Source organism: Filicampus tigris, chromosome 6 (assembly GCF_054856515.1).
Source record: "Filicampus tigris isolate MCC_2025a chromosome 6, RoL_Ftig_1.0, whole genome shotgun sequence".
Taxonomy (NCBI): domain Eukaryota; kingdom Metazoa; phylum Chordata; class Actinopteri; order Syngnathiformes; family Syngnathidae; genus Filicampus; species Filicampus tigris.
Genome location: NC_141222.1, coordinates 3,765,132 through 3,792,517, shown reverse-complemented (window position 1 = coordinate 3,792,517; position 27,386 = coordinate 3,765,132). Strand labels below are relative to the sequence as shown.

At 43.8% G+C, this 27,386-nt stretch overlaps 1 protein-coding gene across 3 annotated transcripts in view; it reads right to left on the bottom strand.

Annotated features, from left to right (window-relative positions):
- Positions 1-1,369: 1,369 nt before the first annotated feature.
- The window catches only part of maml3 (mastermind-like transcriptional coactivator 3), a 145,462-nt gene continuing 119,445 nt past the window's right edge, over positions 1,370-27,386 (bottom strand). For all 3 annotated transcript variants that reach the window (XM_086032260.1, XM_086032262.1, XM_086032261.1), the window contains exons 4-6: positions 7,050-7,319; positions 6,175-6,250; positions 1,370-4,869 (exon numbers count right to left, since the gene is read on the bottom strand). In XM_086032260.1, the coding sequence (XP_085888386.1) occupies positions 3,776-4,869; positions 6,175-6,250; positions 7,050-7,319 (1,440 nt within the window). In that variant the 3' untranslated portion in view covers positions 1,370-3,775. The remainder of the gene's footprint in view (positions 4,870-6,174; positions 6,251-7,049; positions 7,320-27,386) is intronic.

Genomic DNA, 27,386 nt, shown 5'->3' with positions numbered 1-27,386 from the left:
TGTTTGTCACCAAAAATGACGGAGTGACGAATGACGGACGGGTACCCAGGCTACTGACAGATGACGGACCAGCAAAATTGAGTAAAATGCCCACCTCGGACATTTTCCGCCATGTACTGTAAATATTTACATGGTGCATCCAATGAAAACATAAAATTGTTTCTGTGCTATCAGTTTAAGCAGACTTTGCTTGTCTAATTGTTGTGAAGAGATAAGCAGGTACGTTTTTATGACCAATTTAATCAGGTACTGTATGTACAAAGGGCTGACATATTTTTCTTTCAACTGTATGTAAGTTCATCAGAATGTCAAGCAGCATTGACGACTAAATAGTGAGATGTTTTGTTAAACATAATTCTGCAGACTGCAAAGACGCAGATGAAGAAATGAACAACAAACCACTGATTATGATCAGTGAGAACATTCTCTTTATTGTTTATGTTTGAAAAACAAAACAAGTTTTTGTAATTCTCTTTTGTTACAGTTTCAGAGTTCTGTACAGAATAAAAAGAAATAAGCACTGCTTAAGAACAGTCAACTCTCAAACTAGATAAACAAAAGAAACGGAAGTTTACAATAGAAATTAGTAGTAAGACATTGTCTGAAGTGCAATGGCATAGCTCAGATGGGTTAAACATGAAACAAAAAAACAATTCTAAATAAAAATACTTCTCTATTTTTACCAACAAACAGTAATTTTTTACAGAGTAGAGACTGTATTATCTGGTGTATTTAAACCTGTAAAAAGATATTTACAAATAGCCATTATCTTTTTAATATATATATATATATATATATATATATATATATATATATATATATATATATATATATATATATATGTATACGTATATATATATATATTTCTCATAATCACATACTGTATGTCAGCACCAGTAAAAAAACAAATAACATAAAACAATAAACATGAACAATAGTTTTTTCGTTTTGTTAAAATGTTGTCTACAGACTTGGTCCCAGAACACAATGATATTTGCAGGAAGTTTGCCTTCCTGAAGAGATTAAACAATGTCAGGATGAACCTTCACTTTCAAGAAGACAAGACTACGGTAACCCTAACACTGACGCAGGAGCGCTTCGCCACCTCCAACCACCAAACTCCAACCGACATTTACCGCTCTCATTTGTCACTGGAGCCGACTTGGGGTTCTCTGCAAAGTTTTGGACACCGACGCTGGAGTTTGACTACTAAGGCTCCAATAAAGGCTTTGATTTCATGTCCTCGTAAAACTGCTACAAAACAATAAAACAATTGTCAAACCCCGCACAGACAAATGGAGAACTTCAACTCTCCAAATATGACAAAAAAAACAAACAAACAAAAAAACAGAACCTCATTTGTGGGTGCTAAAAAAAAAAAAAGTCACCAGCTATTCTAGGGTGATGGTGCTCATGTTTGTATTTAAAGGGTTGGATTATACAATCCCAAAAGAAACGCATTGATGCCGTGGAGTTGCTTTACAGGGAAGAAGGCTTTTTGGTTTGTTAACTACGGCGTCGCCCTCCAAAAACGTTCATGCTGATGAGCTGACGACACAGTCACGCACAGACACAAATGATGCAATTATGGAAGGAGGAGGCAGGTGAGACTTTTCGACATGTTAGGCTGTTCATTTCCAAAGCCTTGCAACTTCTCACCTGTTAAGCCCATAAGTGTGTGACAGACGGTCTTGACAGTACGGCAGAACAAGCTATCACAGAGTCGATTGAATAAATGCCAAAGTCTTAGCAGTGCTTTTGTTTTCCTAGTAAAGCGTCAGAGAGGGGCACACGTTCTATTTCTTCACAGTAGGTTTACAGTATAACACTATTTTATGTTGAAGTCGGAGCCAGAACATTTGTTTCATTGCCGCGCTACTGAAGAAAAGTCACGAGGTAGCAAGCGGATGTGACGCAACGGGAGAGAAGGCTGCGCTGGAGCAGGAGCAGGAGGACAAACACATTTGCAAAAGACAACGGAAAATGAAATAAGGCCAATGGGACCATTGTTGTTGTTTTTTTAATTGACAAAGACACAACCAGCATCATTCGGAGAGGTCAAAGCCAGCAATTAAGAAAACAACAAGAGGGGGCTTAGTGAGGGTATATTTCTTTCTTTCTTTTTTTTATTTATTTCTTTTTTTTAATAAAAGAAGTCACTTGTGGTGCTTGGATACATTCAGTGCCCAGTGATCAGTTTGCCTTCAGTCCGCCTGACGCGTGTGATGTGCTTTGCGCCACACAGGCGGAGGGCTTCATGTCAGCTGCCTCTCACGCGTCCTCCCAGATTACTCTTAGTCTGTTGGTGTGCCTGCCATTTATACAACTGGATGTGCGCGTGCTTGCTTTTAGCTGCCTGCTTTCCGCTTCGTTCTCTGTTGCGTTCTTCGACTGTACATGGACGCCCGTCATCCCCGGACACGCGCGGAAACAAGAGCTTCCCCCGTCCCTCCCGTGACAAAACAAGCCAGTTGCCTAGCAAAAGCGGGCGAGGGCCGAGACTCTCGCTTGTGCGGCGAAACAGACGAACATCATTTGCTCTCTTGTGATGTTCACAATTTCAACGGTGAAAGGAGTGTTGAGAGCGAGGAATGATTCTCTGGAGAAAGGCGAGGAATGATGGGTAGGGGGGGGGGGGTGGGATGAGAGAAAGCGATCAAATGGAAAGAGTGAGCGTGAGATGGAGGGGGAATTATTTGTGTGTGTCGGAGTGTGTACGGGGGGCACATTTCAAAGAGAGGAAATGGGAGAATTGAGAGTACTTTGGACTCCCTCTCAGCTCCTCACCCAGTAGAGAGATGTGAAGCACTGAGCTGGGTGGCACAAACACAAATAAACCGCTGTCTTGAGGGCAACTTTTTTTTCCCCTTCCCCTTCATCAGTCGGCCGTGTTCAATCAAGGCCTGCTCAAGCTGCGGCTCAAAACGCGGTGGAAACGGGCCTTGCGGGAAAACACTGGCACAGAATTCTTTTCGGGATCTTGCAAAAACACGTCTTAATCTCTATATGGGTTTTCTTTAATATGCACAAGACAAAATGATTTCTCAGTGCTCGAACACACGCGGAACAGCTGAATTTGTGAACTCGCCTAACAAACATGCCGTCCACCTGTTAACATTCCGCACAAGCATCTGGATTCTTCTTGGTTGTTCTTCCCTTGAATTCAAAAGGCTTCTTCTGTTCTAAATCTTAGGTGCAGAATTCCCACATTTGTTGCTATAGTTGAATTGTTTCTGCGGCGCAGTGTAGTGAAGAGCGCCGAGAGCTCTGATTTGGAGAGAGCGAGCAAGCGTGCGGCACGGCTTTGGAGGGCCCAGACGAGTCTGCAGTTCAACGTGAAGTGGAAATCTTGAAGGAAGCCGTGTTCTGTATCTCCAAACACACCAGGAGGTTTGCACCATCCCTTGTCATTGGCTGAACAACATCATACGTACGTTATCTCTCACCCAGAGCTCCTCTCACACAGCGCCAATGAGCCATTTGACGGCAGGCAGGTCCTGTCGCTAAGCAAAACGGTCGTTGGCCAGCCAATCCTGTGCATGCGTCAACCACCCGAGATATAAATATAAGGAGTTCTGCACCTAAGATTCGGAAGGGAAGAATCCTTTTGGGAAATAAAAGCGTGACAAGCAAAGTTGCCACAGTTGCACTTCTGCGGCTTAGCATGGCCCGGATGACTGCGAATCCCAACAGACGCCAGTTAACATCGGACTCCATTTGTGTCTTGAAATGTTAAGTTTATCCAGTCAAACCTCATCTCCAGTTTTCTTTTAGGCTATTGGCTTGGGAAAAACTCCTCCATCCAACCGTCGCTTGAGTCCAGCTCCGCTCCTGATCCATCCCCCAGTCCGAAGGCTCCTCCACCGGAGGGCCCGCCCCCGTATCCGTAGGATGACATGTCTTGATTGGCTGTCCTTTGGTAGCTCTGCGTCTGACTACCAACCCCAACGCCCCCGGGTCCGTAAGGTCCAGCTCCTCCTCCCCCGGCCCCTAAACCCGGCCCCCCAGGGCCTGGCCCGAACCCCCCCATTCCAGTCACCCCTGGGCCCATGACCCCCTGGTTTAATCCCTGGCTCATGACCATGGGCCGAGACTGGTTGGTCCTGGGCTGACCGCCCATGTGAGCGCCCAAAGGGCCACCCATACCCGCTGCCGGGTTGCCCACCCTGGGGTCCATCCCCTGGCCCGGCCCCTGAAAGTGTTGCTTGGCCATGCGTGGGGGCTGACCTGGCTGCATCCCGTAGCCCTGGGCCGTGCTGAACCCCACCCTGTCCCCTCCTGCTCCCGTAGTCCTTACCCCGCCTGGCCCCATGCCTTGCAGACTCTGCCCTTGTTGCTGCGGCCAGCCTCCGCCGGCCATCGGCCCGCCAGCGCCTCCCGCTCCCAGCATACTTTGCAGTCTTTGTGCCTGGGCTTTGGCATTAGCTGGGCCTTTGAGCGGTTGCTGGGCCATGGGGTTCATTAGCATCCCTTGCGCCGCCCCGTAGCCTCCTGCGCCACCGGCTCCGGGTCCCCCAGGCATACCTCCAACCCCGGGACCGGCGCCCGCCTGCCGGTTTTGCCCTCCGACCGGGTTGTGCTGCTGCGGAAGACCGAGGGTGGCTTGCACGCTTTGGCTCTGGTGCTGCTGCTGCTGCTGGTGGATCATTTGGCTCATGGAGGCATTGAGCCCATAAAGGGAGCCCTGGTTAGACCCTTGGGTGCTGTAGGGTATGCCCATGTCAGCTTGCGGTCCTACAGAGCTGCCCTGGCCCTGGACTGAGCTCATCTGGACCATCTGCTGCTGGTTCTGCTGCTGCTGTTGGAGAAGACGCGCTGCCCGAATGCTTTGGAGAGCTTGGCTCCTGGACGCCAGATCTTGAGGCGGACCTGCAAATAAAGCAAACGTCAGTCGGCAATACTTGAGGAACGTAATCCACAAGACAGGCACGCTATGTCGAAAGGGCTCGGTGACGGAGCAGCTTGAGCCACTGACGTGAAACATCTGAACTACAAACTACTGCAAATGATGAGTGAATATTAGCGGAGACTGAAATCAGTGGAAAAGATTGTGGTTGCATTTCTAAACAAGTACAACAGGCAGATATTACAGAAATGAATCATTTCCCTATAGAATAAAGCTCTTCGAGGTTTACCAACTATAATTACCAAAAAGTATGTTGTTCCACATTGACGCATTTCCTCTTAAAGCACTCCAAGTTCAATTCTAGTAAGACTTTCCTTTCAAAAAGATGCTCAGTCGTGGCATAACTGTCAAGGTCTTGTAGCGTGGAAATTGCTCTAAATCCTGTAATAAACCCACTTCTGACATCATTCCACTAATCCCTCACCTCACAGCTTGGCGTGCAACAGTAACAGCTCGAGAACAAAGAGGATCACACTCCACACTCGCAGGATTTGTGCAGTGAGTAGACCTACACTACCAATAATTGCAGACATACTAAAAGTGGCTTGGATTGAAATTTCAGGCTAGACAAGAGACGAACTGTTTTGACTTATTTCTGAAGACGGATGAAGGAAAACAACACAGGCCCTCGTGTCTTCCTCAATATCTTTTGGACTTTCAGCTCGACGTATATTCTCTGATGGCTGCAAAAGCCTTTCAACTTGAATTTCCACCTCCCTCACCAAACAGTCTTCATGTGCCCGACACACTCACACCCACTCTGTGTCACTTTCTGTCGTTGATGCCAGCCTCTCCACGCTGCACATCATCTACCTATTCTTCTTGCTGCCACCCCCCCCCCCCCCTCCATCCGCTCTCCCACTTCACTCCTCTCATCCATCTGACTTCACCACAACTCTGGGGGGATCCAGGACAGACAAGTTGCCTTGGTAACAGGCAGAGCAGGAGAAATCTCGTTTTTTTTTTTTTTAAAGGACACACACACACACACAAAGGGAGGCAAAGAATCCAATCTGAATGCCGAAGGGTATATTTGACGGAAACAGACACAGGGGATGAGGTTTGGAGTCGCTGTGATATTCAGAAAGTGAAGCATACGGCATCCTGTATACTTTTCACAAATCATTAATTAGGTATTTTTGGATAGTGAGTTTAGGCCATTTCTGTCTACTCAAAACCCTTTTTTTTTTTTTGCATTGGCTGACATCACGCGTGTACTTACTGTAAATACATGTCGATGTGTTTGCTCATGTTGTTTATTTACGTACCTTGATACTGACTGACTTGAGGGAAGGGATTCCTCTGGCCTTGGCCCATCTGTCTTGGGAGATGCTGCTGTTGGAGCTACGCAAACACACAAATGTGACATCACGTCATGCAAATATAAATCGACGGACAAATTAACAGAGCAGATTAAAAGAAGATGCGGTGTAGAATGTGTAATCTGTAATCTGTAATGTTATGAAATCCCATCAAACTGTTGACGCTTGTGGAGTTACCTTCAGCGTGTGCCTTTTGTCTGCGCACGCGGATGTGTGAGCGGAGAGTCCCAAACATTTAAAATAGGCAACTTATATCAGAATTTGGCACGTGGACTGCAGTGTAATCCGTCTTTAAATGTTTGTTACAGATAGAGTCTATCTGACTGATCAGTGCGTGCCCGGGAAGGAAGAAGTTGCAGCCCATTCCATTTGTGTGGGCTGTTAGAGCGACTGTAATTCACAAGAGACACTAAACCTCAGCGGGGTGTTCCTTCCAGACCGCAATTTAAGTACATCTGTGTATGTTTTTGCAGATCCAATTGAAAACCAACATGGTGGGTGGTGACTTCAGAGTCCAAGACTGTTTAACACTTGATTCACTCACAGAGGGTGAAGTAAAAAGGAAAGAGCGCATTATCACAGCAGGTGGCATGTGGCGACTAACATGAACATAAGCGCGCACACATGCTGGAGAGATGAAAAGGAAGTGGCGAAGAGGGTAATTAGACATACAAGCAGACAACAGCAGGGAACATCAGGGGATGAGCTGCTCTTATTGGTGGACAAAAGTACACTTTGCAGGAATGAACAAACAATACAGGCCAAAACAATGACGGCGCGTCATGATCTCCACTTCCGGTGGGCCTCGATGAAACGCTCACCTGTTCGGCCAGTAGCTGCTGCTGCTGCTGCTGCTGCCGCTGCTCTCTGAAGAGCTGCTGCTTCTGCTGCTCCATCATGTGCATCTGTACCCTTTTCTCCTGCTCCATCGCCATCATCTGTTTCATCATGGCCGCCTGCTGCTGGTTACCCACATAGCCCGGAGGTGGGCCTGACCCCTGGTTAGGCCCCACCCCTGAGGCCACGCCACCGGCAGGGTGTGGCGGTGGGATGGCGCCAGGTGCTCGGGACATTCCCACTACACCTTGCTCCTGGAGAGACACACACAAAAGAGAAAGTGGCGAGTGTCAATTGGATGGAGAGCTAAGTCTGGCCTTGTTTTTTTTCCCCCCCCATCCCCGCCCCGATTTCATCTGCAAAAATGGGGTGACGTAAAAGGCAACCCCGGCAGACTCCCGTTCTGTAGCCCCCTTTTGGTCATTGTTTTTTTTTCTGTCTGTTGGACAGGTTGTGTCTGCTCCATTTTGTGGCTACTCTGATCCTGATGATCTGTCATACAGAAGTTGATAGTTAGGTGTTCATATTCTGTTTGTGTTTTGGATTTTATTATGTAATGTACTCATAACAGCTTTCATGAATTGTTCTGAGCACAAAACCGATCTGTGACATTTTGCTGATGGAAACACACTTTTTCCGCCACAAACTAATTGGCGGCTGTTTTTGTGTTGAGCAGAAGAAACGAACTGCTCGCATTTCTGTGTCACTTTGGTGGTATTTTGTCTGTTTCTACTTTACTTTTCACCCATATGTAATGTAATGTAATTAACACGCATAACGGCTGTGTGAGCTGCATTAAGACGAATGTCTTTATTTTTATTTCCCTCCTCAAGATGGCAAGCGGGGGGGGGTCTAACATAGTGGTGGGAGTTGGAAGGGGTAAATGAAAAAGTGGACTAACAAAAAGCCTGGCCATTCAAACGACAAAATGGAGGGATCACCCCCGAATCCCGAGTGCACACCCGAATGGCTAAAATGGATTGAGTAATGAATTACAGAGGTTATGGCCAAAATGAATGAATAGAGTGGCTACATAAAATGATAAATGAAGGTTATGGCGAATAATGTGCACTAAACAAGACAGCGGTACCTAACACAACAAAAAAGGACTGATTGCAGCCAGCCCCGTCCACCAGCAACCAAGTCAGTCTTGAACTTATTGCTGGTGCCAAACCCAAAAGCAATTAATTAAACGGGTCACTCTCCCCTGCTCTGATTGGATGGATGGGATGAAGGCCACCAATCAGGGCAGATCAGGGGAGAGCACTTGCACAAAAACAATTTAACAGCCACGACTCATCATGGGTCGTAACATCCAGTTGGTAACAATGGTTAACAAGTGGAATTAACATTTGTAGCCTATTGGAATGTTAAGTCTACAATCACATTTGTCATGATTCATTTTGTTTTATTTTGACTTGTAGTATGAGAATTTTTTTTCTTCAAGAATAGCTTTGAAATATACAGTGGCTGAAATAAGTACTTAACACGTCACCATTTTTTCACTAAAGCACATCACCCTAAAAACACCATACCAACAGTGAAGTTCAGTGGTGGGAACATGATGGTGTGGGGCTGCTTTCCAGCAAATGGTCCTGGTAAACTTCACATCATTGAAGGAAAGATCCATCCATCCATCCATCCATCCATTATCTATACCGCTTCTCCTCACAAGAGTCGCGGGGAGTGCTGGAGCCTATCCCAGCTGTCTTCGGGCAGTAGGCGGGGGACACCCCGAATTGGTTGCCAGCCAATCGCAGGGCACGCAGAGACAAACATACACACTCACAATCATACTTATTGGCAATTTTAGAGTGTCCAATCAATTTACCATGCATGTTTTTGGAATGTGGGAGGAAACCGGAGTACCCGGAGAAAACCCACGCAGTCACGGGGAGAACATGCAAACTCCACCCAGGAAGGCCGGGGTCGGAATCGAACCCACGACCTCTGAACTGTGAGGCGGACATGCTAACCAGTCGGCCACCGTGCCACCATGAAGGAAAGATGAACGAGCAAATGTACCGAGACATTTTTGGACAAAAATCTGCCATCTACGAGGATGATAAATATGGAATGAGGGTGGACATTCCAGCTGGAAAAAGATCTAAAACATATTGCCAAGGAAACGCTCAATTGTTTGCAAAGACAAAAAAAATGTAGCTGCTTGAATGACCCAGCCAATCACGTGACTTGAATCCGAATTGCAAATCTATGGAAAGAACTGAAACTTAAGGTGTAATGTAAAGCCCTTTGAGACTTTCCTGTGATTAAGGGCTATATAAATACATTTGACTTGAGTGCTCAATCTGTCAGGTGAAACATGTCTATTTCGTCTGACAGAAGTGGTATGGGTGTATCTCTATACATATATAAGTGAATGTGCATTTTGTATCATCAAAACAGGGATACGATCAAGTGAGCTACCTAAAGGTGCCACAACACAGCATAAATTGAGGCGTTTTGTTGCATAAAAGCATCCAAAGAGAGTTCAGGTATCTTTTCATTTCATTTTGAGTCTTCACAGTGGAGCAATGGATTGTCCTTACTGCATATATTATCTCTTTATTAGCATATAAAGAGCAGTTCCTTCCCCACTTAGCCATATGCTAATTTGCAATAGGACGAAATAGCTTGGCTCACAGGGGGGAGTATTTACTGTATGCATTTCTTAAAGCTTGACAGCTGAACTGGAAGAGGATATTGTTTAGAGTTACTACTAAGAGAAGCAGTAGGGGTCTGAGAGCAGAGGGAGATCTCAACACATCAAAATGCATCGGCGCAGTCCCTCACGTGACTCAACGACAAAGCACATGTAACTGCAGGTGAAGGCACAGAGCAGATGTAGGGATTAGCCTTCAGCTTTATAAACTGTATTCTAGCATAGGATATATCACAAAAACCCGGTGGAGGAACCAGAACCGTCGTTTCCAGGCGCAGGCAGCAACACCAGACAGGCTTGCGTGTCTCATCTACTGCTGGTATTTCGGTTCACCACATTCAGACAACAGAGATGGAGGGGACAGGAGTAATTTCAAGATCTGACCAACAGGTGGCACTGGTGACCTTTAAACAGTTGTGTGTGTGTGTGTGTGTGGGGGGGGGGGGGGGGCTGCGGGGGGTGTACACGTGAGTGTGTCATTGGTCTCTTAGCAGATGGCTCAATCATGACTGCTCTGATCTGCGATTCTGCCCCACACACACTAGGCCCCCCCCGCCCCCACGTCTCCAAACGCCCCACCATTAAAAACTCTCTCTCCGCTCCTCTTCAATCTTTTGGAAAACGCAGGGCCCCTGGGCGCCCGCGTTGCTTTGACTTCATATGATATATACGCATACTGTAGGAAAACGATGCGCCGCAAACATGCAGTGAATTGCACGTCACAAAGGCAGCCAAATGATGGGAGGATGATGACATTTGAGAAGGAATGAGACGAGGAGAGCTGCTTTTGTGCCAGGAGGAGTGAGGGAGGAGAGATCAAGGAGGAGGAAACAGTGGCCTCAAGAAGAAGAAAGCAACAGTTGCTGCGGCAAGGACCAGATGGCTCTTGGATCCCAAGCTACGCTTGCCGTGCCTGCTCGCCCTTCACAACACTTGGCAGACTCTCACGATCCCACACCTAATCTGTTAGATGGAAATATCCATTGTCACAACTGCGCAACTGCATCCTAACTCAGAAATGCGAATATTTTAAAATTCAAGTTATTCCAACTGTCTGTTCACCTCTTGTCTGTCCCCGCAGACACTCCGTTCTGGCACTTGTGCACTGTTCAACAACAGAAGTGGGTCAGTGCCTTTTGAGGCTGCCATGTACACAAGTCAAGTTGCCAGTTTGTTGCAGGAAAGGAAGAGAGGATGTGGTGACAAAAAGAAGCATTACAGGTTGCTTGTGGAAGACGTGTGTGCGCGTGCGCGCGTTTGTTGGAGGCACAATGTGTTTGTTTGTGTGTGGTGGAGGCTGCCAATTTTATTGGGTTATAGTCTGTGGGCCCTGTGGATTTCGTCAATTTTAAAGGAGTGGGAGTCAAAACCTTTATTAAAATATTCGAAAAAATATAACTTTACTGTTGTGGCTTTGCACACGCTGGAAATGTGCACATTATTTTACAATATCGTTTTTCATTTTATAAATTAACGGCCCGCCGGAGCCAGAACGTGTCTAATGGGTGAGCCTGTATATTCCCCCACTGAGCACAATCCTCCTGTCCCGACACATTGTATATTCAAATAAAATGACAAACTGAATAATATGAAGTTCAGATCTTCCTTAGACAACCACAATTATGCCATTCTTAATATTCAATAAAATAAAAAACACAACAAAACACAAATTCAAAAATAAAAAGAATTTTATAATAATTTATTAAACATGTAAAAATATACATTTTTACATGAATCTCACTGGGTGGACAGTCTGTCAATCTGGGTGGGCCTGTACACACCGAGGCCCACCCATGCCTCCGCCCCTGCAGCCCGCCTAGCCAATCTGATGCTGTTAAGACGGCGATATTTGTCTTGACCAACAGGCCCGTCGCTCCCAGTACGCAGAGCATGCACAGTGCATCGGGCACCATCGTCCATTGGGGGCACCATCTCGTCCGTGGGGACACATTGCGAGATCGTCAAGTGTGCACGTACGTCATGCGTGCGCAGGCTCGGGGAGTAACAAAATACATGTGGTGGCTTTACATATTCAGGCTACAAAAAAAATGTTACTGTATTCCAGTACCATTGCACAAACAAACGTAATCCGAATACAGGTATACTTAATAAAAATGTGGATTATTTTTGCAAAATACATTTTTAATGTGTGTGTGTGTGTGGGGGGGGGAGTAAGACGGCACAGTAAAGTCCTTACCGCTCTCGAACTTGTTGCCCAAACAAGATTTCATGGAGTTAAGTGGATAACTGGTCACAATATACGTCAGTGGTGATCCCACGTATAGGTTTTTGTTGGCCAACAATTAAATGACTGAGACAGCTAGGTCAGAGCCGGCTCGATACATGTTGGTTTTAGCACTGTCAGTTTCAAAAGTGATTCGAAGGGAATGGATGGTGACTGTTTTGGATCATATTCACTGTAGGACTTATTCATTTCGAATAACATTTACAAAGAAATGTGTGAACTGTCAAAATCATCCGGATCGCTTGTTATCATGAAGGGGCGCCAAGACGCAGCATGCTAGTCCTACGCACGCCACGTGTAAGTAAATATCTCACTAATTCCAATCATGAATCACCTACCGCTATTACCAATATCACCTGATAAATTTGTCGTCGGGAATAAAAAAAAACAAAAAACGTTTTGTTGCGGTTATGTATCAGTCACAGAACGTGGTTATGTGCGTGTTTGGATGAGATGGGGGGGTGGTGGGGGTGAAGCGAATTACTATACATATATATATATATATATATATATATATATATATATATATATATATATATATATATATATATATATATATATATATATACATATATATGTATACATATATATACACATGTATATACACATGTATATACATATGTATATATATACATATATATATATATATATATATATATATATATATTTATATATATATACATATTTTTTTTCTTTTCTTGATTAATAATGAACTGAGCATTGTTTAGTAGCACTTCTGTTTAGTACCATCAAAAAAATAGTCAAGAATTTTAAAAAGTATCAATAAATTTACTGTGAGATTAGATGAAAAAGGTAGTTGCACTTTCTTGAATTATCGGGACAAAATGCCACCATTTACCGACAGTCTGGAGCCCTGCAACTGATACTTTAGCAGAACGTACTGGCTAATGTGCAATATTTGCGTGTGTAAAAAAAGTATGTTCTGTACTAAGTGCTTGGGTCCCATTTTATCCAATTTTACCCCCCACCCCAAATGGCGGTCATGGAACTTAAAAACGGAAGCTATATGTACCCCACGGCCCACAGTCTATAATGAGGCAGAAGGAGCATAGTCAATTACTTGTGAAGCAAGATGGGATATAATATGTGTGGGTGTATGCGTGTGCGTGCATGTGTCTGTGGGTGGTGAAGAAGGTAGTTCATTTCATTCCTGTCTCACACTCAGAAAATGAATCATGGCATATCTTATTTTGAAATATTTTAATCTATATAAATTCATTTAACATCAAACTAATTTTATGAAATTATTTACGGAACCTGAAGTAACAAAGCCCTTTTTTAAGAATAATTTGGGTTCCGACCAAAATTATTGTTGAAAAATGACCTCTGTTTATGTTTTACTTTCCATATACGAAAGGCATGGACGGACGGACGTCTCTATGTTGTGCTTGTTCTTCACACTGCGTTAACCTTCATTGACTCCGTGCATCATGCATTGGTGTAAACTGAAAACTAGTTGTTAGTTTTAGTTAGTTAATGCAGACCTGTCTCCATGGGTGGGCCATAAGGGGCCGTGCCTACCCACCAAAGTGTTTGTGCTCCCCCACTTGAAGCACAATCTCTAAAAACTAACACTAAATAAAACATGTTTTTAATTTAATTTGATACTAGGAGCCATTTTTTGTTAAGAAATGCTACTGTTCTTTATCACTCAGACAATAAAAATATAAAGAAACAACGGTGTGATTTTGTTTGATTGCTGAGACTCTAATATGCGGCAGCTGCAAAGTCGGTTTGAAACGCATGTGCGTGCGTGTGTACATGGGTGTTGGCAATGCCCCTGCTGATGTCCCTCTGTTGACCCTTTAACCCATTAAGGCCTAAAGCGCCTGTCTCAACAGCTCCCCAAAACCTAAGGTCGCCTTTGGAATTACCCTTGAAAACCTGAAGTTTTCCCAGAAATTCAACACTTACAAAATGATTAATATCTCAGCCCCTGTAGCACACAGAAACATGATTCCAAAAGTATTTAAGAGTGAGTAGACATGTAGCTTTCACACAGGCAGAATTTATTATTATTTACTATTTCAATCGAAGATGTAAAAATAATGTGTCGGTGCAGGAGAAGCACTATTTTAATTAAAAAAAAATAGAGTGGTAATTAGCATCCTCTATTCTGTTACAAAGACGTCTATATCGTCATTGTCTACAAACCATATATCACGGTCGACTGGTTCCACTGGTCGTGCGCGTCGTCTATATATCACTGCCGTTACTTAACAGAGCTCCCAGCGATTGATGGCGTCCGCCATTAGCCTACGGCTCGAAAAAATTTAAAAATTACGCGACATCCTCTGCGGTCTCGCGACACCGTCACGTCTGATGCATTAAATTGGCTAAGAGACGGAGAATTGGATTAAAAAAAGACACCCACGTATCCGCTCTCCTGGCTTTAAAGATAGAAAGACGCAACAGCGCTCCCGGCTCTAGTGGTAGAAATGCGGTTATGCGCTCCCATCCTTAATGGGTTAAACTGCACCCACTATCGCTGGTCATATGTGCTGTAGGGTTGAACCATTTATCGTTATCGTTGCTGCAGTACGTATACATAAGAACATTCAAGATATTCCCAGGCAAAAATCAACGATATAGGTATTTCCTTTTCTTTTATTTATTTGAATAGGACAATGCACATTAATGCACACTGCTACAATACCTGCGTAAATGTGCCAAAGTTAGCAATAGTTAATTTACATTCGTAGTCCCTTGACAGGTAACATAAAACAAGACAAGACATATCAACAAGACATCCTTCAAAATTCAAACTTTCACAATAAATCAACAATCCAAAATGGCTAAAAATAAGCACTGAAGTCCAGATGTGTCCTCTCTTGCCACTTGGTGACTATTAAGACAAGAGGAACTATGGGAATGTTTAAAAAGAATCACAATCATTCACTCATTCATCCAGGCACACAAAATATGTGCAAACAATGTACACGTATACAACTCTGACTATATCCAGTCAATGACTACATATCCAGTCAATGACTACAGTATTGACTGGATTTAAGAGTTAAGTTTTTCAGATGACTTTTGAAAGTATGATATGTGGGGGATTCTCTTATTCGATGGGGGTTTGATTCCAGATATTACAGCCCTGGACTGAAAGGACTAACTGTGCAAAAGTGGTACATATCTAAAGGAGACCTCACAGTCACCTTTCGTCGTAGCTCTGGGAGTTCTGCCAGTAATAGGCTTCAACTTGATATATTCAGTTAATGTTTGTGATGTAAGCCCATGCACTGTTTTGTAAATGACACAAGCATATTTAAAATCTTTAACATTTGCAAGACCTAATAGATTATAAATTTCCTAAATGTAACATTGATGACGAGAGGTTTTCTGGCAAATATTTTTAACGCCCTTTTATATAATAATTCGATCTCTTGTGTGGCATCACTAGCAAGAGTCCAGCACTAAGCCCAGCCAATCACGAACCTCATACACAGTGTGTATGTTATTTATTGGAACATAGCAACTCTTTAATTATGACAATGAATGGTTAATGTTGGTGTAATCACGTCCACGTATGTTGTCGTTTGCCATGCTGAATGCTTCAGCGTGTTATAGCAACCCGAGAGATTTTGGACAACTGCATGCTCTCAACTTTGTGGCAACAGGTTGGAGCTGGCCCCTTTCTCTTCAACATGACTGTGCACCAGTGCAAAAGGCAAAGCCCATAAACACATGGATGGCAGAGTCTGGCGTGGATGAATTCGACAGGCCTACACCGAGTTCTGACCTCAACCCGACAGAACACCTTTGGGATGAAATAGAGTAGAGCCGAGAGTGAGAGGCAGGCCTTCTAGTGTGTGACCTCACAAATCCACATCTGGAAGAATGGTCAAAAACTCCCAGAAAGACCCTCCTAAACCTTGTGGACAGCTGTTGGAGCTGCATTTGGTGGACGATGTATTATCGAAGCCTATGGGTTACGGTTAGGAATGGGACGTCATTGAAGTTAATATGTGAATCAAGGCAGGTGAGCAAATACTTTTGGCTATAGTATCTTAAATATACTGTAGCAGGCTGTTGATGAACCAAGATTAATTTACAGTTTAAATGCTTCCCATTAGGTATATATACCTGTACCTGTAAATATTTCAGTATGCCTATGCTCCACATTTCCAGTAGGTGGCAGTAATGCAACCTGTTTGCCAACATCATTTATACAATACAATAAAACTTTATTTATATGGCGCATTTCATAACAGCTACAGCTTTACATTAACAAAATAGCAATAATTAAACAACAAAGGCAGTGAAAGCAATACATTAAAACACAAATTATTATATACAGTAGACACCGAAAAACAGCAGAATAGGGTCAGCTTGTGAATAACTATGACACCAGAAGTTAATTTGGTGCTCAGTTTCATGACTCCAATGATTGCTGACCTGTTTTAAGAAGTTGCATGGATTCTATTAGCTACTGTTAAATTATGTAATGAACTCTGTCTTATATACATAACATAGGTCAAACGCAAAAAAAAAGAATCAAAATAGCTGGTTAAAAATTTGAAATGTATTGGTTTGCAATATCTCAAATAGATAAACTTTAAGCATGTCAATTAAATAGGACAACGTGCATACTCTAAGTATTTCAAATACATTGGAGTAATTCTTAAAGATTAGATACAGTCACTCTTAAAGTGGAAGTCAACCAAAACATGAATTCAAGAACATGTTCAATGCAAGCCCACTAGTTCAAACAAGGCATTCTGATAAATATTGCGTTTGTGGAATAAGGCTTAATGCACCAATTTTTAGCCATCTCTGGGGGGGCGGCCATTTTGTCACTTCTGTCGACTGAAAATGACATCACAACTGCTCAGGTCCCAGGTAACGACCAATCACGGCTGACCTGTTTTCTGAAGCTGAGCCATGATTGGTCGTTATCTGAACCCTCAGGGCATCTGCGATGTCATTTTCAGTCGAGACAAGTGATAAAATGGCAGACCCGAGATGGCTAGATTTTGCTGCTTGACTCATATTCCACAAACGCAATATTAATCAGAATGCCGTGTATCAATTCGTGGGCCTGCTGGGAACATATTCTTGAAAAAAATATATTTGGGTTGATTTCCCGTTTAAGTACAGTCTTTCAAACATTGGTTTAACTGATGTTGAATACATAAATCTCGCAGTTTATTCAAAACAATTGGATTTATTAGATATTACACATAACACACATTTGTAATTATTTCATTTTATTGGCAAATATCCAGCCTATAGAGTTGATTGGCATGTTTATGTTAAATTTCAAGCAATTCAAACTGATACAAATGTTATATGGAATTGAAATACACTAATCTTATGAATTAGCCTTAAAATGTGTGAGTGCAGTTAAGCAGAAAAGTGTCTGCTTACGTGCGGGAAAAGTGTACAAATTTTTTTTGTGTGCCAAAAAAACACTGTATAGCAGATGTTTTTGTGCTCATCAAAGTGTCTCCCATAGAGCAGTAATGGATGGACGGCTAGACAGATGTTTCTTTAAATTACACTTGCAATCAACTTGAATAATGGAACATTTATTACACCTGCCTACTCTCTTCTTTTTAAAAAAAAGAATTCAAGATCATCTACAAAGATTGCCGCTGAAGCAGCTTGTGCAGAAATACAGTGCTGTGCCTCAAGATTTTTTCTGGTACCAAGCGCAGTTAATGACAAAAAAAGGGGGAATCGGGCGTACAAACTGTGCCAAACAAATCACGTAAGTGACCTGCTGTGGCAACCTCTGATGGGACAAGGTGAAAATTGCAAGACTCAAATAACACTAATGTGGGTTGTGACACAGTGGAACGTTCAAAGTTGAAGACTGCAAAGTGAATCCTATGCAAGTTTCCAGGTCCAGATGGCATCAGCCCCCAGCTCCTCAAATCCTGCGCAGACCAGCTGTGTGGAATTGTCCAGCACATGTTCAACCTGAGCCTGAAGCTGGGCAGAGTCCCCCATGGAAAACATCCTGCCTGGTCCCGGTGCCAAAGACCCCCCACCCGAAGGAGCTCAAACAGCTTCAGACCAGTGGCGCTGACGTCTCACCTGATGAAGTCCCTGGAGAGACTGGTCCTTGTCCACCTGCGCCCCCTGGTGAGCTCCCCAATGGACCCACTCCAGTTCGCATACCAGCCTGGCGTCAGTGTGGATGATGCCATCATCTACCTCCTCCACACTTCACTCTCCCACCTGGAGAAGCTCCCTTCCTGTTCACTCTCTACACCTCGGACTTCAACTACAGCACCCCGACCTGTCACCTGCAGAAGTTCTCTGACGACTCTGCGATTGTCGGCCTCATCACAGGCGGAGATGATCGGGAGTACAGAGAACTTACTCAGGGTTTTGTGGACTGCTGCCAGCAGAACCGCCTCCTGATCAATGCTAGGAAATCCAAAGAAATGGTGGTGGATTTCGGTAGGCGCCATCACTCTTCACCTGCACCAGTGAATATCTGGGGAACAGATGTTGAGAGAGTCTCAACTTACAAGTACCTGGGTGTTCATCTGAACAATAAACTGGACTGGAGCGACAACACAGCCCCTCAGAGCAGACTCTTCCTACTCAGGAGACTGAGGTCTTTTGGGGTTCAGGGGACACTCCTTAGGAACTTTTATGACTCGGTGGTTGCATCGGTCATTTTCCAGGGAGTGGTCACCTGGGCAGGCGGCGTCTCGGCCCGGGACAAGAAGCGGCTGGACAAACTGGTCAGGAGCTCTGTCATGGGCTGCTCCCTGGACTCTGTGGACTCGGTGGTGGACAGGAGGATGTTGGCCAAGCTGTCATCAATGCTGGACAACCCGGCCCACCCCCTCCAGGGCACCCTAACAGCACTCCACAGCTCCTTCAGTGACAGACTGTTACACCCTCGCTGTGCAAAGGAGAGATTCTGCCGCTCTTTCTTGCCTGCTGCTGTCAGACTCTTTAACAAGAACATTGTGTAGTCTCTACAAACTGGTGGACATTCGTGCAATTGTGCAGTCCTGCACCTGAGCTTATATCGTGCAATACCCAACATTCCCCACTACTGTAATACCGTGCAATACTCAACATTCCCCACTACTGTTAGTCTAGTTTTATTTTTATCCAATGCTGTTCCTTACATTTCACTACAGCACTGCAGCAATGTCACTTACTTAGAGTATTTTTCCTCTGTACTATGTACAGGCTAAAATGAGTGTTCCTCATACTTTTTATGTAGATGTATGTTGGTGTGTATATATACATGAGTATATACACATGTTACTGCGTATATTTACATAGGTTTGATCCTGAATGTTTGCCGTTAATGTTATACATTAATGGCTACATTATGCCGCCGTCCCTGTGTTACCTATATCTTTGCTGCTGTAACACTGAAAATTTCCCCACTGTGGGATCAATAAAGGCCTTCTTATCTTATCTTTTCTGGGAAAATGTGCCTCAAAAGCCAAACAAAACAACTTGGAGTCAAAGCATCATCCTGTCACTTGACACTTCAGCAAATCTTGTGAGACTTCAGCTAAGTGAGCATTGAAAAGAAGTAACTTGACCTTGTGGCACCTCAGAAGATGAAAAGTGTAAAAACATAGAACCAGAAATGGAACTTACTGCAGCATCGGAAAGGTTATTCCTGCTCAGTGAATTAATGAATACAATTTAAAAAATGTCAATTATATACACAAACTGATGTTACTAAGAATGCCATCATTATTTTTGCTGCAGCCCTGATTTGGGAGTTCATGCATATTTGACATATCACCTGGAATAAAAAAAAAAACAGCAAAACAAAACAAAACCTTTTTTGCGCTAGATGTTCACATATCAGTCACAGAATGTGTGCATTTGTGCATGCGTGCATGCGTGCGTGTTGGTTGAAGCAAACTTCTCTTTACTACCTTTCACAAGTTAGAACAAACATTAGTCACGTGGAAAGGTTTGAAAAACTTTATGCAGCTAGCAAATCTATTTTCCCTCCCCAGACAAAGTTATCCATCTGCTTGTCTGCCTGTCTGTCTAATCTAATCTCCATAAGGTGTTGCCTTCAAGAACAGTCTGAAAACAGCTTCCCTTATGCAACTCATATGAACTTAAATCCATCTATCCATCCATCTCTGCAGCATGGTGCACAAGTGGTTAGCATGTCTCCCTCACAGTTCTCGTGCTTTGGATTTGATTTGCGGGTGCACAGGCTCCCTTCACCATTCTAAAACAATGCATATAAAACAGCCATAAGACAGAAAATATCAAAGAAATATGTAAAAATATCCATCCATCCATTATCTATACTGTTTATCCTCACAAGGGTCGCGGGCACGCTGGAGCCTATCCCAGCTGTCTTTGGGCAGTAGGCGGGGGACACCCTGAATTGGTTGCCAGCCAATCGCAGGGCACACAGAGACAAACAAACAACCACACTCACAATCACACCAAGGGGCAATTTAGAGTGTCCAATCATCTTACCATGCATGTTTTTTGGAATGTGGGAGGAAACCGGAGTACCCGGAAAAAACCCACGCAGGCACGGGTAGAACATGTAAACTACACACAGGGAGGCCGAAGCATGTGAAAATATATTTAATGTAGATTTTTGGTTGGAAAATTTTCAAATAAGTAATTAAAAGTATTCAAGTTATATTACTTTAATATTGTTGTACTTGGATTACGTTACTAACTACACTTTTTAACATGTAATTAGGAACTATTTCCTGAAAGGGATCAATAAAGTATCTATCTATCTATCTATCTATCTATCTATCTATCTATCTATCCATCCATCCATCCATCCATCCATCCATCCATCCATCCATCCATCCATCCATCCATCCATCCATCCATCCAAGGGCACCCACCTACCTACCTACCCCAACCTTGGTGAGGAAGTATAAAAAAAATGATAATAAACCGTCTTGTTAGACATTCAGTATAAAAACCTGCAAAATTCTCATAATTTGTGGAAAGTCCATCCAAACATTGTGAATAGCGTTATGACAAACTAGCAAAGGCCAAACTACGTAGTGATAAAGGACAGGGGTGAGGCGGGAGGAAATCCATCCTAGCACTGTAGAGTGTACACTCACATTAAACACTGAAATGACAACCAACATGACTGTTTCCAAGTCTAGGTAAGCAACGTGTAAGCAAAGACTGTTCAGTAAAATAGGTTGAAAGTGATTGTCATTCATTTGTAACTTGTGCATGAGAAGTGTGCTGGAGTGAGACAGCTCAGTGAGGAGCTCTGAACTTGAGTTGTTCGCAAAGTACGAAAAGTCCAACAAATATCTGTTCTTTCTTGCGCAGGCTTCAAATTTGCTGCTCCTGCAGACAGCTCCACAAAACACACGGCATTGCGTACAACCACACACACATTAATGGCGAGCAGATGGCGCCATCAGACCTGACGATATTCAAAGAGCCCTGCAACTCCATGTGTGAAGATGCCACCACTTTGACCCGCACACATACTACAAAAACAAGGACATGAGGATGTCTGCAGCCCAAGCCACCGTTTCCTCATGTGAAGAACATATCCACCCACTGTCCCTCACACCACGTCCTCATACTCACACAGTCAGTTTCTCCCGAATCAGAGTTATATTTAAACTGTTGGAGAGCAGCCTTGCTCCCCTCAGTGCTCTGTTTAATCTCAAACATCTCTGGCCTCTAAACCCGAATTGGCCTATTTCTGAACTACACACACAGTGTATATGCTTAGGAAAACACCACATTTACTGGGCAGTTTGGAGTAATGAGACACACTCACAGATTACAAAACAGTAAATGGGGTTAAATTCTTTGACAATAAATGAATCAACATATGCAGCAGTTAGCCGTGTAACGGTTTTTGTATTTGTCCCGTACCGTCTTGGTACGGGCTTCACGGTTTGGTGCACGCAGTCATACGACGAATACGTCTGATGGGAAGAAAAAAAGTCAACGCCAGAGACCAAGCGACCGACACATTCATTGTTCAAAGAAGAAGTAGATCAAAACAAATGTAGAAGAAAAATGCGGGAGTGCCGGAGAAAGCATGGAGCTGCCCCTATACAAATCAGTCGTTTGGGAAGATTTGGGCTTCCGATTTGAGTACGACGGCGATGGAGTGCGAGTGGTGTAGCGAACAAGAACTGTGTGTCGGCGTTGTTCGACCTCCGTGCGGTATGTTGCAGGTAACGCTTCAAACATGCTAACACATGAAGACGGTAGAAAAAGAAACGCTTAACACCAACAACTTATCCCCGCTACTTTTACGCAGCCTGGAGAAGTGAAAGCAGACAGAGCCAAAGATATTCGTAATTACTAAAGCAATCGGCATATACTTAGCAACATCTATGCGCCCATATGCTTTAGTCGATGAGCCGGGCTTCGAACGTTTATTAAACGTGCTGGAGCCCCGTTACAATGTTCCATCCCTGGGCATGTTAGCACGACTGTGGTCCCTGTCATATACAATCGCACAAGAGCCGTGGTGGAGCATGAGCTGTCCTCTGCTGCTCTTATAATGAAGTTAAAGTTACTAGTTGGCAAATGCTACCTGACTTTATCTGCAACCTCATTCTATCCATACAAGAAAGGGTGTTTTCCGGTGTTTAATATTTTTTTATCATGATTATTATTATTAGTTATGAATAACCCTAATGCGCAAGTTTTTATTATATTTTGTGCTATTTATAACAGGGAATGTTTTTTGCTTTATAGCAAATTGAATTGTAGCTTGCTCTCTGTTAAAACCAAATAAAAAAAAAAAAACCTAGTCTTATGCATTTGAGACTTATTGCTGTACCGAACCCGTACCGAACCCTGACCCCCATACCGAGGTACGTACCGAACCGTGACTTTTGTGAATCGTTACAACCCTAGCAGCAGTGGTGCGGAACCCCAGATTTTTAGACAGGCAATGGCAATAGATTCAAATTCTCCCACAGTTACTGTATTCTTTGCATGTGTTTATCCAAAATACCCAAAGCCCAAAAATCCTAGCCTCGTTTTCACCCTGTTTGCTAGTCTTGCTGAAATTAGCCTGCTATGAGGGGGTGACTTCTATCTCATGCAAAGGGCTGCCCACCCTGCTCACCTGTGTGGCGCAACCACTGCCGAGTACTTGTTGTCAAGCAGCCCAGAGTCTGTGGACAAAAGCGAGCCCCCATGAAGCCATAATAACAGCATCAGTTGTATTGTCACTGGTGGAGGTAAGCACTTCATCAAGACACGCTCATCAATGGAGAGAATGATGAAGTGATGTTGATGAATTTTGCGCTGATAAAAACATAATTTCAATTCTCTGATAGGCAGAGGAGGTGCTCTCTGGCGAATAAGACGTGACACAAGGTACACTGTAAGAGGACCGAAGCCAATCATCTTCACAATGCAGGTTGGGAAACGAGAACGAGAAGGGAGTGAGGGGATGAGCTCATTGGTGACCGGCGAGTGTTTGTGGCCAGCGACTGAATGTACCACCCAAAGAGGGACCAGGTGCTACGGCAAATCACCTTGGAAATGGTTACCATGGAAACCTTCAAGACACACTGAGAGTCTGAGTGTGTTTGAAAGAGTGTCTGAAATGTGCATGTATTTCCGCCGCGTTCATCGAGTGTGTGGTGCTAGCCAATGAGCGATTGATGTGTTTGTATGGAATGTAATTATGGTGCCTGCCAAAGGGACGTCTGAGCTCCATCTCGGAGCCGCGGCAGGTGGACCGCTTGTCTTTTTCTGCCTCTTCTTGTCACTCTTTAGTGAGAGCTGCCTTTAGATCATCGCCTGCTTTATTGCGAGTGCAGGGATGCATATATTGTACGTACGCGGGAAATATACAGAGCGACTCGGAGCGAGCTTACACCTCCCGGTAGCAATAAACAGAAGGGAAGAAGATATCAAACGTTGCGTGTGTGTGTGTGTGTGTGGGTGTGTGTGTGTGTGTGTGTGTGCTCTTAGCACACAGCAAGTATTTTGAGTTCATTCCGGAGAGAATTGCAGGATGAGTGTCATTACATGGCTGGTAGTGGAGGTAAAACATACCCCTGAGTGTCCGTCCTCACATCTCTGTTTACTTCCCTTCCCCTGCCTTGTTAGGACAGGAAATGGCGCTTCTTTTCAATTTCCTCCTTCACTGTCTCACTAAACGCTCTTTCCTTTTGTTTTTTTCACCCTCCAACGCTCTCCCTCTCTTATCATTCCATTTCTTTCCCATCCTTCTATCATTCATCTCCATTTTGAATGAAGTCCCTCCATTTTCTCCTGTCTCTCATCAGATCCGTCTGCCCTGCTCTGCCCTTCCTCACCTCCCCTTTTTCCTTCTGCCTAACATTCTCATCATAGCAGTGTGCATCCCTCACTTTTTATTGAGCCTCTCACTTTTTGTTGCCCGTTTATTTGTTTCTACATTCATCCCGCTTTCCTCTTCCTGACCATCCTCATTTTGATACGCTCGCCTTCACTATTTAGCCCTTCCCTCCTTCTGGGTCTCCACCTCTCTTTGTCTCTCCCTCCATCTCTTCCTCTCTAAATGTGTCTCTGCCTCTGTCATGGACCCCTCATTACACCTTCCCCTCCCCTCCCCTCCTCTCCTTTCCCGCCCTCTCCCTCTCTCTCCAGAGAAGCCATTAGGTGCTGCTGTGAGGCAATCACTCTTTTGCTCTCTGCCTCTCTTTTTCTCTCTCTAGCTGTGGTCTCAGGGCAATCGGCTCTCCTCCTCCCCCTCCTCCCCTTCCTCCCTGCTGCATTCCTCCTCAGCCTCTCCATCTCCCGCTTCCTGTCTTTCTTGAGGCACTCCTTTTCTCTGCCTCCTTCTCGCGTCTTCACATCACTGTTCGCTCTTGCGCATCTATCCTCTGTGTCTCCTTCCATCTTGATTCCTCCACCCTTTTGTCTGCTCCCACCTTTCCGTGCATTCTTCCATAATCCAATGAGACGAGAACCCTTGCATGGAAATGAACAGAATGCAAACAGTGTGATGTTTGCATTCAAATGTGTGTGTGCTGCAGCCATATAGTCTTAATTAATAGAATACTGTAATCAATGGGTGATCAGTTTGCATATACTGCAATCACACTTCTTTAAAATGATTTAGTTGTACAGAATATTAAGAAACACACGTCCAATATTTGGAGTCATGGATACAGTGTTGAATGAGCATACATTTGTTAACTGAGGGTTATTTCTTGAAAACCATGTGTGGCACACGGAGAGGAAAAAAGTGTTGTAGATCTGTGGTGGTAGTTGACTAAATGCCATTTTTTGGTTCATTTATTGTAACAGAAGAAAAAATGTCCCAAGCAACCTCCAAATCTACTGAGCACAACCTCTCTTTAGTTCCTTTTGTCTTCGAGCATGAGGTGTTTTTTTTTTTCCCCCCCGACAAGCTGCACCTTCAGCTATCTCCATCGCCCCTGACTCTGCCCATCTATGTACGCCATTAATCTTTCCTGCTCCTCACCCTTCCCTCTCTAGCACGGGGGGAGCGAGACAGAGAGAGAGTGAGACATATGGCGGGAGAATGACCATTAACTCCAAGCCAGCATCGCCAATAATTCCACAGCAGCCTATTATCCACGAGGAGACAAAATGGCCTTCGGTAATATGATGAAATCTTCTGTAAAAAGTAGAAATGGGACTAAAAGCGTGAGGGTGTAGAAATATTTCCACTCCTGAGCAGCATTATCACATTATTGCATTCGACTCATCTATCTGCCTGTGTCTCTACCTCCCACATTTTCACATTATGGAGTATTCCTTTAAATTCTCTATATTTCATTTGGTTTTCTCCATCTTGATGCTTTTCGATGATACTTTTCTTCCCCCCATCATATTCTGCTACACATCAGATCTGGAAAGTGTTTTCTTCTCTTCGCTGGAGCCACTGAGTTGTTGAAAAAGGAGGGAAAAGGCTGATAATCCGTTCAACTAGGGTATCAGTGTGAGCCCACAACTAACCAAAAATGTACTTTCAAGGACACGAGTGAGCGTATGATGTGAGCAAAAAGGGATGCCAAATTGGAACCACAAATGGGCCTAGAACCCAATTTGCTGTGATTGCTAACAGCTACTCTGGGTGTTGTGTGTTTTAGAGAGTGAGTGCATCGGAGTACTAAAATAAGCCTCATCCATTCTCCCTCCTCCACCACCATGTTGTTCCACAGGAGGTGACGAGGTGATGTATGGACCTTTGCGATCACCCGACTCAGCGGAACAGATGGACACAGTAAGAGACAGAGTTGTGCAAGTGTAGTCAATGTTTCAGCATTAAGCAAAAATGGGACTTCTTCAAACTGAAATGCCTGGCGTTGTTCTCCTTGGGTAGCATTGAAACACACTTATCATTAATTTGTCAGGTCAGGTTCACTACCGTACATTCTTGCTTGTGCTCTCTGAAAAAATTCCCACAACAATGGCCACGAACTGTACCCACCTTCCCACACAAGGTTTGTACCTGTACCTACATTTACACTCACGATGAGCGGGAAGTGGAACCATGCTGCCTGTACCAAGTCTGGCCAATGAACCACAACACCGTCAGTGACTTCCATACACCAGCAAAAAATGATTTCTTTGACTAGGTCAGGGGTCGGCAAACTTTTACATATATATCTTTACACTTGTAAAATAGTGTGTTGCTTATGAAATCCATTCAGTCCATCCACGTTTCAGAAAATTAAATTTTATTTATTAAATGAACACATTTTGAACTCTTAAAAAAAAGCGCAGAGTTGAAGGCCTCTTTCAAATGAATTAAAAGCTGAACTTAAATGATCCATCCAGCAAACAAAAATGCCTGTATTTTAAAACACAGTGGAAAAAAGAGCCCTATTTCACTGAACAATGAAAATAAATATCTGCAAAATAACTGCCTGAATATTTATTTGACCTGCATGGGATACCAGGGACTTCTGCTCCTGAACCTTTGCGCACATGCAGCGTCTGCAAATCAGGGCCGGGAAGTCATTTTCATCTTTACGCAGGACTGTAAGCTGCCGTCTCACACAAAGAAAAATCAAATTTTTTGTGTAAGCGATGATATTACATTATAAATACAACCTGGTCTCTTTTCTTGTGTGAACATAATTGCGCCCCTAAAGTGACCCGCATACGCAGAAGAGACGGTTGACGTCACTCACGACGCTGTGTTTACAGAAGTAAATGTGGTGCAGCGTGTCGAGGCATTTCGACAGTGGAGCGATTCGGTCAGAGGTAGAAATACAGTATTTGGGGGAAAATGATGAGGCGAGGCTTTTTCGATCTCATTTCATGGAGACGTCACTAAAGATGAAGTCATGTCATAACGCGCGTGAAAAATGAACTGATCTGAACAGTGACTGAATTACTACTATCACCATAAAATGTCCACTTTATGCTTCATGTTTCAAGTGGGGTTAGATTTAAGTAAAATAAAAAGTCAGTGCTGTTACTCAAAACTGCAGAGTC